Genomic DNA, 12,975 nt, shown 5'->3' on the forward strand with positions numbered 1-12,975 from the left:
AGTACAGAGGAGAAATATCATTGAGAAAGACCTTCAGACACTTGTAGATAGATGGTCAGTTATTTACATTCTAACACCATTTTTTGCATAGTCCATCCTTTCCTCAATGTCTTGAAATTCTACCACAGAACTATAAAAATACTGAAAGAGAATAAGTGAACATATTTTTATTGTCTTAGTGGAGGGAAACATGAGATGTTTTAAATATTTATGTAGTCAAATGTCTCATGCCTTGCTTTCAAAAGCTTTCCCTCCACTAAGACAATAAAAATATGTTCACTTATTCTCTTTCAGTATTTTTATAGTTCTGTGGTAGAATTTCAAGACATTGAGGAAAGGATGGACTATGCAAAAAATGGTGTTAGAATGTAAATAACTGACCATCTATCTACAAGTGTCTGAAGGTCTTTCTCAATGATATTTCTCCTCTGTACTAGAGCCAGAGGGTGCTGGCGTGGTTGCGGAGAGAGAGGAACACTCCTACAGTGCTGGTGGGACTGCAAACTAGTTCAACCTCTGTGGAAAGCAATATGGAGATACCTTAAAGTGATACAAGTGAATCTACCATTTGATCCAGCAATCCCATTGCTGGGCATCTACCCAAATGATCCAGTGACACTCTACAAAAAAGACACCTGCACTCGAATGTTTATAGCAGCACAATTCATAATTGCAAGGCTGTGGAAACAGCCCAAGTGCCCATCAATCCAAGAATGGATTAATAAAATGTGGTATATGTATACCATGGAGTACTATTCAGCTCTAAGAAACAATGGTGATAAAGCACATCTTATATTTTCCTGGTTAGAGCTGGAACCCATACTACTAAGTGAAGTATCCCAAGAATGGAAAAACAAGCACCAGATATATTCTCCAGCAAACTGGTATTAACTGAGTAGCACCTAAGTGGACACATAGGTGCTACAGTAATAAGGTATTGGGGAGGTGGGAGGGGGGAGGGGGGCAGGTATATACATACATAATGAGTGAGATGTGCACCATCTGGGGGATGGTCATGATGGAGACTCAGACTTTTGGGGGGAGGGGGGGAAATGGGCATTTATTGAAACCTTAAAATCTGTACCCCCATAATATGCCAAAATAAAAAAAAATAAAAAAATTAAAAAAAAATAAAATAAAAAAATTAAAAAAAAAAAACATCTCTATGGCAAAAGACAAATGAAATTAAAAAGTAAATGACAAGCTTGGAGAAAATATTTGCAACATAGAGAGGTCTAAAAATAAGAGTTCCAAAAATGCTAACAGTACCTATAAATCCATAAGAAAAAATTATAAAGTGGCAAAAGTATGTGAACAGACAATTAAAGATAAAGAAATAGAAACAGCTTACCGTATGGAAAGATGATTAAAGAAATGAAAAATTAAAACAAAAATTAAGTGCCTTGTTATTCATCTTCTAATTGGCACAAATCACAAAGGATGATAATGTTTCATGTTGGTGAGTACACAAAGGGAAACCATTCTCATCCTACTTTTAGCATACATACAGATTGATACAACCTTTGTAAGGGTAATTTGGCATATATTTTTATTTTTAAATTTTCCATCCTCTTCACTAGCTCATAAACTACTCACTCAGACTGCCTCTGTTCCTGTCTTGATTTCTTATTTTTGTGTTCATTTTCTCACAGATGGTGGTATTTTTCTTCTCACCTCAGCCTGGGAACCTGACCTTGACTCCTGAGTTCCATGATCCCTTCACAACTGCAAGTCATTCTCATACAAAATTTGAGTTTACCTAGTCTGCACCTTTGAGAGCTTTGGAACAATATGCAAGTTCAAGTCACCATCATGTTGTCTTGCTGAATGTCTCATGCGACAAGACCAACATTTGGGTCACTTGCTTCTACGCTTGCTCTTCTGCCTGATGTTCTCTGCAGCAATTGATTGTGCACATGTGTTGTCATACAAAGACTGTTTAGCCTTTTTTAAAAATTTGTCTTGTGAATTTTCTCATTTGATTCTTAAATATTACAAATTAATATTGTGTACCTCTCAGTGATATAAAACTTTGAATCATTGTAAATTTACATGAGTTAAGGTAGACATGGCCTCCAAGCAAAAGAACAAGAAGATGGATGATAGAGATGCAAGAAGAGTGAAAATATCAAGGAAGGTTGATGTCAATAGTGAACACAATGAGAGTTCTTGAAATTCTTTATAATGGTGAAAGCAAGACCTCTGTGGGGCATACATTTTTTTTTTTTGGTGTTAGTAAATCAATTGTTCATACAATAAAGAAAAATGAGAAAGCCATTAGGGCCAGTGCATTGAGGGGCACACTAAAATCATTGAAAAAAATTATACATAACTCAAAATGCCAAAATAGGGAAAATGAAGAGATTTACATTTGTGGCTTCTAAAATAGAAAATGCTGTATAAGCCTCTTTCTATATGTACAATCTATCAGCAAGCATCACAAAAATGTTAGTTTAATTTCAATCTGGATGATAAGTTATAACATTCATAGCAAGTAATGGGTGGCTGGATAGGTTTAAGAAATGCTCTGGGCTGTAGTGAAAAGAAGTGGCTGGCAGAGGAAGCAGATCATGAAGCTGCTGTAGGGTATACTGAATATCTGAAGAAACTAATTGAGGAAAATGGTTATTTGCCTGATTAGGTCTTCAATGCTGATGAAAAATCTTGTTCTGGAAGAGAATGATTATTTACACATCCATTGCAAAGGATGAGAAAAGAACCAGAGGCTTCAAGTCCAGAAGTTCTGCTTTGTTTCAATGCCTCTGGTCACTTTCTGATTAAATCCATATTGCTTCACAGATTCCAAAATCCTTGCCCTCTTAGAGAATGCCAGGAACATTTTTTTCTGTGTATGTGAAGGGAAACCATAAAATCTGGCTCACCGAGAAACTCTTTTTGGACTGGATTTTTAAGTGTTTTGTTCCTGAGTTTACATAATATTTTTAAAAAATGTTGAATTCAAAGTGTTAGTGATTGTGGACACTAATCCCACTGACAAAAGTGCAATAGTAAAGGCTGCTCCTTTTGTTCAAGTTATCTCCATTATCCCCAATACAACTCCACTTCTTCAACCCATGCATCTGGGGGCGCTAAAAACATTCATGGTGTTCTATACCCAGTGTACATTTTTACTACCTTGCAGATCTTATCAAAAGGACACCAGAACTTACTGTGAAAGTAGCTTGGCAAAATTTCTCCATTTGTAATGCTTTAACAGTAGTAGAAGAATCAGTGGGAGAAATAAAAGAATCAACACTTCACCAGTCCCAGCAGAAACTTCAGAATGAGGTTGTAACTAATTCTGAAAGTTTCCTTCCAGTGGTAGAAGAAATTGAAAATGTAACATCTGCAAAGTTTTGGTGCTGAAGGGTTTGAAGACATTCAGTTAAGTGACATTGCTGAATTGTTAGATTCTCATTGCCAGAAGATAGTTGAAAAATATTTCAGAGATGAGATCACATCAAAAGTTAATAAAAGAGGCCAGCATAGGTTAATATTCAGAACTCAAAGAATGTTGTTGTATCCAATCCACAAATCAAATTGTCATGATGATTCAGAAGAAAGACATCCTTCAGTGGACTGTATCTCGACCTTCAGGTAAGCGTTTAAATGATTACTCACAACGCTTTAAAGCAATAGTAATGAGAAACCTTCAAGCAAAGGCCAATAAATCCTTTCTCTTTGCTTGCTTGACAGGGGAGAAGAGGCTGGAACATTGAGTCATGTCATTCAAACCCATTCCACAAACAGGAAGCAGAAGCATTGCACACAGATAGTTGAACCTTGGGATTTAGACTCTGACAGCTCTGATGTGGTGATCTATGTGCTGGGGAATGAAAATGGAGCAGAAGACTGAGATGACTTCTTTGCAGACAAAATGAAATTTTCTCTATTTTTTCCTTGTCACTACTGTCATGACCAAGCATTTTCATTGGTGCATTATCACCCTCATCTTGAGATCAGAGAGAAAGAGAAATTAATTGCGTGACATTCACTATTGCTGATGGAAAGTTTATAAAATATCATTGATATCACTTTATTGTTTTATTTCAGTAAACAAACCAATTGTCTGGGCTTTCACAATACTTCCTTCTCTGCCCCATTTTTTCCTAAAAGTTCTTAAATTCCTCTAACACAGATCCTATGAGGGTTTCAGGAACTCAACTACAGGGCCTAGGGAGAAGGCTACTCAACTGGGTTGGATAATTTGATTTTGTACTCTTAATTCTAAAATTTACTTTACTTCCGATTAAGCCTAACTTCCTATCTCACCAGAAAGGACAAGTTTGGTATAAATTAATAAGTGAATTTGTTTTGAAGCAATTGTATATGAAAAATCTTGCATTTATGATGAATTTCTGAATTTCTTTTGGTACCTAATCAAGGAGGGGAAGAGCTGGTAGAGTTAATTTCTATAGATCCTCTGTGTTATTTTTTTTAATTTATTTTTTCAACATGCCATCACTAGTTTAAAAGCTCCTCTCTGTTCTCATATTTGGCCTTCCCAGTGATTGAACAGTTGAATATCCTCCAAAAAAGGGATATTGATACTTTCTGTTCCCTGAAGGTGGTGAAGACTTCATTCCTAAATTGTTTTTTTAATTCCCTCCATAATTCCATATGTTTACTTTATTTGACTCATTTGTGTTACAAAAGTTATTGTTGTCATGGTTTTAATTTTGGATGTTTGGAATTTTCTAGGCAGATTTAACAGAGGGGAATAAAAATCACCAAGCTGGAGATGTGAAGCTGATATCTTGTTCTAAGAATTCGTGGCAAAAACATATGATGAACCTACCTTTTCTTTTGGCTACTTACACACATTCCCACTTGATGTCCATTTTGAACTCAGTTGGACAGTTATTCTGGCGCATAGAGAGACAGGATGTCTGAATAACATTGCTTTTGCTCCTGTTTTAACTACTATTTGTGCCACAGTCACTGTATTGGCACCATAATTACATCTGATAATGATGTCTGAAAAATCTGAATAGAGAAAAGAAGAAAGATAATTCGTTGGCATGTACCTGCTAAAAAAAGACCTTATATAGCTTGAAAAGGCATAAAGACAACCTGGAATGATGAAATTTACATACAGTAATGAGAAAAAAATGCTGCCTTTAAACAACAGTACCAAAAAATGACACCAGAGCTTAGATTGAATTTGGTCCTATAGGAAGCAGGAAAAAAGCCCACTTGAGTTGAAATTTGGTGTATCTGAGTTTGAAGTTATCAGGAAAAAGGGGAAAAATTAAAAGGCTAAAAGTGTTTGCTTGCATGGTTACTGTTGAGGTGACAGATGTTTTTCAACAAGCTTAAATGAGGAAGATGATGATTGAAAACCCATCGTAGGGAGCTATGGATGTAGTGACTCACCACAGTGCCAGGCAAGTTTATGTTTTCTCTCTAAGCCATACTAGTTCTTAACGCTGACTATACATCAGAATCATGAGGTGGAGCTTTGAAAAATAAATATTTCTGGGAACTGCCTGCAGACCTGATGAATCAGGCATAGGGATATGTATATTTCAAAAGTTCCTCAAAGTGATTCTTTATATAGCCATGGTTGTGAACTGCTGCTCTTAAGGCTAAACAAAATTATGATAGAAAATATAATATAAATGGTAGTAAGCCCAGGAACTATGAAGCCTTGATTCAAAGTGTTTGTTCTGCCACTAGTTCAATGGATGGTTTTTATCAAGTCACTCTCCTCTTTCCTTATCTGCCAAATGAGGGGATAGGACCACTTGGTCGCTAAGGTCCTTCTATCTCTGACATTGTCACCTTGAGAGAAAGGTGCATCAACCTCATTAGTTGATATTGAGAAAATCTAAGCCCTTTCATGAGACCAAGGTAAGTAGTAATATTATTGAATTGTGCTCTTGTTATTTAAAAAATTTTTGCTTATGGTTCGAGTTTGACCATGTTTTAGTCCCTCCCAGAAAAGAATGTTGGGCAGAGATGCCATAGAAAAAATGCAAACATAGCATCAATTTCCTGAAAGAAAAGAGAGAGAGAACACCACCAGGGAGTTTCTTTTTCTGTGAAAATTGTTGTTTTTTTCCCCTGGGTTATAGGGTTTGGGGAGAATATTGCATAGATATTATATGTGAAATGCTCTAATAATTTGTATCTATTGTTTCCATAAATCAAAGCAGAGAACTCTGTATAGTCAATGCTTTAAGTTTCCATGGATAATTTGCTTATTCTTAATGATGTTTAGAGGTAAATATTTTTAAGTTAGTGATCTTTTTACCAGTATTATCAGTGGTTCCATATGTCTTTAATGAATGTGCTTTCCTGATAATTTTACCATTCATTGAGATTACTACCTTGGCAATTTTTTCTCTTAATTTGACCATAATTAGAGAAATTGAATTTTAAATCAAATTTCATCAACTAGGAGCTCTTAATGTAAAATAATAAAATAAAAAATTGACTATTAGATTATTTTAATTATTGTAGGAATGCTTCAACTTTGGCTTGATAGATTGAATGTTTGTCCAAGGCCCAGACCACTTGAAATAATATACTGGGATGAATCTAATTCTTGTTTAAGGCACTATCCAGTTAAAATAATCTAAGAAGTATTACTGATGAGGTAAAAGATAGGACATTTTAATGTGGTTGAATTTAACAACTCAGTGGAATTTATAGGAGAATGTGAAGTCTGATATAGGCTAAAGGGTAGAAATAGAAACAGAAAGGAATATCATCTAAATGAGTATTTTTTTCTTCTTTGGGAATAGTTCCCCAAATTGAAACTCTAAAATTTCTTTTAGCATATTTTATGCACAGTTGGACTGGAGAGAATCTTTCTGTTGTCAAAAGGCTTGGGTACATGCTTGAGCTCAATATTATGAAGCACATAGAAAGTTTACTTCTTTATAGACATATTTAACCACTGTGGCAAAAAGAAAAAAATAGGTAAGTAGGGAGAAAGGGCAACCCAGGGTGTTGAAATGTGGAGAATATATTAGAAAACTGGTATTACATTTAAAAGGAGCCTTTTATTTAAAATCTTTCAAGTTCAAAATGCAGAGAAGGCACTTTAAATCACACATTTGGATTACATAGCTGCCACCACCAGAATGCTAATAAAGGGTTTCAATAGTGTGTATAGTCTAAAAACTTGTGTTAACAATGTTTATGATGTGAAATTCATTGATCACTGAACTTTACATAGGATTATTACCTTTTAATGGCCTTTGAATGTCAGAAATAAATATAATGTGCTGTGAACAGAGTGTATATATTTTTGAAAAACATAAAATCAAATAGAAAATGGATGAAAAATAAATAATATATTTCATTAACATAAATAACAAATATTGAGAAATTAAATATGAATATGATGTGTTTTTGAGACATTGCACTTCATCTTTCTTACATTGCCACATGAAGCCAAAGCTATAATTAACCCATCATTACAGACACCTAAAGTTGGCTCTTAACTATGTGGCAATGGTATGACGAGTGTCATAATGAGAATGTGGGATTTAGAGTGAGGGCTTTGCTACTGACTTTTTATCTGCTCTGGGCTGGGGTCTCCCTCTCTTTGGGTGAATGGAGTGTAACTGTTGAGTTATTGGGGTGTGAGGAATCAGCATGGAGCCTAGGCTTTGGAATCAGACAGACCTGCATTCTAATCCTGCCCCTGCCCTGCCAGTTACCAGCTTGTGACTGTGGGCATGTTTGCTAACCATTCCAGAGTTCAGTTTCTAATCTGTAAAATGGGGTAAAAAATACCTGCATTATAGGATTGTTATGAGATTATATAAAATGCCTAGTACAGTGCCTGGCACATAGTAAGCGCTCAATAAATTGTTGCTATTATTATTATTATTGTAACATGAATAAGCATTATGTAACTAGAATATGATAGTTTACTCCTAACTGCAAAATTTTAATATTTTGATATTTTATTTTCCTCAAAATAAAATATGCATGATGGTTTTAAGATGAGAGGACTAAAACAATGAGTTTTAATATTTCTTTTGTTTGCTGATGAAAGATACTTGAAACAAAAATTTCCTTGTCCCTAAGTTACTCCTTGACCTGAAGTGATTCTTTATGCTACATTTATGTGGTTATTTTTGAATGATATTTACATGGTGATTAGAGGTGATGACTTTTTTTTGACATAGATGTGTTCCTATTCTTTAGAAAACAATCCATCCACTGGGTTCCACTTTAAAGATGATTAAGTAACTCTGATATAGGGGGTAAAGATAAGGCCTTATAAGACCAGCTTTGCTTAACCACCAAATTATTACCTCAGCTTCCTTTAAGCAAAATTGTGTAAATCTAAGTAATCTTACTAATGCAAGGACAATTCCTCATTACTGGCATCTGAACTTCTTTGTATTTCATGTATTCTGTAATGGCATTCAAAAAGTTTAAAATAGTAATATTCGGAATGCTGAGTATTTATCATAACTTTGATGCTGTGTCTGCTGAGTGACACAATTGTTCACTGCCTTAATTCTAGCCCTCATTACTACTTACCTGTATGATTGTATTAGCCTCACATCCCAACCCCTTCAGTGTTTTAACTTGACACATTTGGTGTTCTAGTATAAATATCTAGTAGTCTTTGTTATTCAGCACCCGGCTGCTTGACTAACTTTCCTGTGTACAGTTCTGATTCCAATATTTCTTCATTCAAAAACCTTCAATGGCAGCTCATTATCTGCATTATTTCACTACTTGATCTTTAAATCATGGTCCAGTCTCAGTGTCCCTCACCAGTTTTGTCTGCCAATGTTCTTTTTCATATAATATCTGTGATAGTCCCTGTCTTCCTTAGCCTTACCTAAGTACCAAAGGTCTTCAGCCCATAGCTCAATTCTGATCCCTTAAGCTTGTCACTTAAGTTCTGGTAGGTAAGATCAGAAATTACTTGTATTACCTAAAGCCAAGGTGCCTGAGATGAGCCCACCAAGCTATACTCTCCGTTCCTCTCCATAAATGCCCAATCTGTAGGGGTAGCTTTCTTCTCTAATTTTCTTCTTAAGTCTCCAGCCTATTAAATTAGGACATCCTCACTGATCTCTAGACCCCTTAGTTGGGGCCCTAAATGTAACCCATTTGATTTTGGCTCTGAATACAAGGCTCCCTGTTTAGAAAATTGCCAAAAAAATTGCCTAGAGATCTGAACTTCATTCTTTCCAGTCTCATCTTCTGAGTATCATGACATTACACAGTATCATCATTTACTGTTGAGCTTCAAATTGCTCTATCTCCTCTCTATATGTGAATGCTAGTCTGGAATATACTTAAGTTTACTATACCCTAGTTTGGGCATCTTGAGCAGGGCTTGACAAAGTGAAGCCCTTGAACCAAATCCACCCCAACCCTTTTTTAAATTCTAGATAGAGTTTTATACAATACAGCCATCCTCAGTCATTTGCTTATTGTCTATGGCTGCACAACTATGGCAAAGTTGAGTACTTGCAACAGAGACCATACGGCCTGCAAAGCTTTAGATATTTACTAACTGACTCTTCATAGAAAATGTTTACTGACCCCTGATCTAGAGCCAAGTAGTTTCCCTAACTTGCATACTGGTTATTCTTTGATACTTTCCCATTCCTATCCTGTCAACCCATTAAGCCCAGAAACCAGTTGGCTGAGACTATGAAAACAGGTTCCAACCCATTCAAACTACTTGCTTTTTCTTGAATTCTCCTGCCTCCTCTTTGTCATCTTCCTAAGATATCTTTTCTCTATGTTTTGCTTTTTAGTAGAAGAGATGTAATAGTCTTAAAGAGTATAAGAGTAGACTCATGCTATCTTTTAATGTGACATCTAGGCCATAATATGCATATCTTTCCATATTACTAATACCTTTCAACATGACTTTCTAATATGTTTAAAATTGGGCCTTTCCATCCCCCAGTATCTCTAACTCAGCTCTTCTAAGCTCCACAGCTTCCAAGATCTTTCATTGCCAGATCTTCCAAATATTATAACATCCATGTATTCCAGTCTCTGGCCTGCAACATCTCTAATGACCATGTTTTCTAATTTCTCCAATACTAGGGTCATTAAAAATTTAGGTCTTCCAATAACTCCAGTAATCAAACTTTAAGGTCCCTGTCTTGTCTTTCAAGATCCAGAGTTCTAACTTCCAAGAAGTTCTAACTTCTATGGTCCTAATCCTCCAATGTCTCCTATATACAGGCCTTCTAAAGTACATGTATTTCATAGTATTAAAGTCTAACTTTTCCAATATCTGCTAGCACTTACATCATTCAGTTCCAACATATTTTAATATCTCCTAAATCCTGATTTTACAACTTTACTGCCAGTTCCTCTAATGCCCAAGTCTTTCAATATATCCCAAGAATCAGATCATCTAACTTCAGGTATTTAAACATCCCCAATGTCTAAATGACTAGACCTCTTAACATCCAGATCATTTAATATCAGGTCTTCTAATGTCCAGGGCTTCCAGCATCTTTGACCTCCAGCATCATTAAAATTTAATTTTTCCAAATTCTATGTCTTTTGACCTGAATATGTCAATATCCAGGTTTTCCAATGTCTTCCAATATCAGGGGCTTCTGAGTTTAGTATTTCTAAATGTCTCTATATCTGCCAGTATTTAGGAGTTCTAAGGTACAAGACTTGCAATATTTCTAATGTACAGGGATTCCAGTGTCTATGGCTTCCAATATCCACTATCCCAACATTCAGGGCCTCCAAAGTCTCTGTCCTGAGTAACCAATGTCTTGAAAATCCAAGGCTTCCAATGTCTCCAACGTCCTGTGCTTACAATGTTTCCAATGTCCAGGGTTTCCAATGGCGCCAGTGTCAAGGTCTTCCAACAACTCCAAGTCTTCCAGAAACTCCAAGTCTTCCAACAACCTCAAGGTCTTCCAGACAATCCTGCTCTTCCAGAAAATCCACATCTTCCAGACAACCCATGTCTTCCAAGAATCTCCAAGTCTTCCAGTGAATCCAGTCTTCCAGCAATTATCAGTCTTCCACAAAATACAGATCTTCCAGGAAAATCCACGCCTTCCAGAAAATTCATGTCTTCCATCAAATCCAGATCTTCCAGCCAATCCATGTCTTCCAGAAAAATATGTCTTCCACCAAATCCAAGTCTTCCAATAAATGCAGTTCTTCCAGAAAAATCTTGGTCTTCCAGTCAATCAATGTCTTCTGGAAAGAAATCCAGGTCTTCCAGTCAGTCCATGTCTTCCAGAAAAGCTACGTCTTCCACCAAATCCAGGTCTTCCAAGAAAATCTTGGTCTTCCAGGCAAGCTATGTCTTCCACCAAATCAAGTCTTCCAGAAAAAATCTATGTCTTCCACTAAATCCAGGTCTTCCAATAAAGCCACGTCTTCCAGAAAAGTCATGTCTTCCAATAACCTCCAAGTCTTCCAGTCAATATATGTCTTCCTGAAGATCCATGTCTTCCAGAAACCCCATGTCTTCCAGTAACTTCCCAGTCTTCCAGAAAATCCATGTCTTCCAAATAATCCAGGTCTTCCAGACAATTCGGGTCTTCCTGAAAATCCATACCTTCCACAAAAGCCATATCTTCCAGAAAATCTACATCTTCCAATGATATCCAGGTCTTCCAGCCTATCCATGTCTTCCAGAAAATCTACGTCTTCCATCAAATCCATAGCTTCCGGGAAATCCACATCTTCCAGGAAATCCGTATCTTCCAGCAAATCCACGTCTTCCAACAAAGCCATGTCTTCCATCAAATTTATGTCTTCCAGCATACCTATGTCTTCCAACAAAGGTACGTCTTCCAACAAAGCTTTGTCTTCCAGAAAATCTATGTCTTCCAGCAAAACCACGTCTTCCAGAAAATCAACATCTTCCAATATGGCCATGTCTTCCAGAAAACCTATGTCTTCCAACTAAGCCACGTCTTCCAAAAATCCATGTCTTCCTACACCTCCAGGTCTTCCAGCATCTCCAGGGCTTCCAGCATCTGCTCGTCTTCCAGCATCTCCACGTCTCCTACCATTTTTGTGTCTTCCAGCATATCTGCATCTTCCAGTATTTTCACATCTTCCAACATCTTCAGGTCTTCCAACAACTACTCAGTCTTCCATCAGCGGGCTCAATATCTACGTCTTCCACCGTCTCCAGTGTGCCGATCTAACATTCAGGTCTTCCAGTATCTGCAATATCCAGGTATTCTAACATTTTCTATAGTCCAGGTCTTCCAACCTTTCTGCAGGTCCAGGCTTTTTCAAATCTAGTCTTCTCCTGTCCAAGCCTTCCCGTGTTCAGATCTTTCCACAGACAGACCTTCCAACTCAAATATTTCTGCTGCTAGTAGAATTTGCCTCAAAAAAATAATAGTGAATTCCTCCTTATAGACCAGATCTTATGAACCAACTGTACTGCAGTTTGTGTTTTTTTGCTATTTGTAAGTGTATGTTTAATCTCCACTACTTTTTAAGATAGTGTTCATAAAAAGCTTCTACAGAATAAACAGATAGGATTGATGGGATAAATTTTTACTACTTTGCTAGTGCTTATAGTTTGTATAGATTAACTGTTGAGGTGCAAAGTGAAATTTTTATTTAATGAGAAAAATTTCTGATAAAGACTGTTATATTAACATACAACATATTATTTGTCCATTTTTTAATAATATGAATTTTTATTTGCTTGTTCTTATGTGACTAATTATTAATAATAACAATACAACATAGCATTTGCTACGTCCAGGCACTGTTCTAAGATCCTTATGTGCATTAACTCATTTAATCTTCACAACAACCCACTGAAGTAGGTACTATCATTATCCCTATTTTACAGATGAAGAAACTGGCACACAGAGGTGAAGCAACTTCTCTAAAGAGTACAACTACTAAATAATAGAGCTGAGATTTAAACCCAGTTAGTTTGTATCCAGAGTCCATGATCCTAACCACTACACTATAATATCTGCTGTTGAAAATCAAGATGAGATTTATGGGATCCATGGCTTGATT

At 36.3% G+C, this 12,975-nt stretch overlaps 1 protein-coding gene across 1 annotated transcript; it reads right to left on the reverse strand.

Annotated features, from left to right (window-relative positions):
- Positions 1-10,818: 10,818 nt before the first annotated feature.
- LOC109730294 (cerebellar degeneration related 1) lies at positions 10,819-12,050 on the reverse strand. The gene is given in 4 exon segments (XM_020285232.2): positions 10,819-10,970; positions 11,161-11,255; positions 11,312-11,886; positions 11,994-12,050. Coding segments are annotated over 4 exon segments (879 nt in total).
- Between the last annotated feature and the right edge of the window lie 925 nt (positions 12,051-12,975).

This window comes from Microcebus murinus, chromosome X (genome assembly GCF_040939455.1).
Source record: "Microcebus murinus isolate Inina chromosome X, M.murinus_Inina_mat1.0, whole genome shotgun sequence".
In the NCBI taxonomy this organism is placed as follows: domain Eukaryota; kingdom Metazoa; phylum Chordata; class Mammalia; order Primates; family Cheirogaleidae; genus Microcebus; species Microcebus murinus.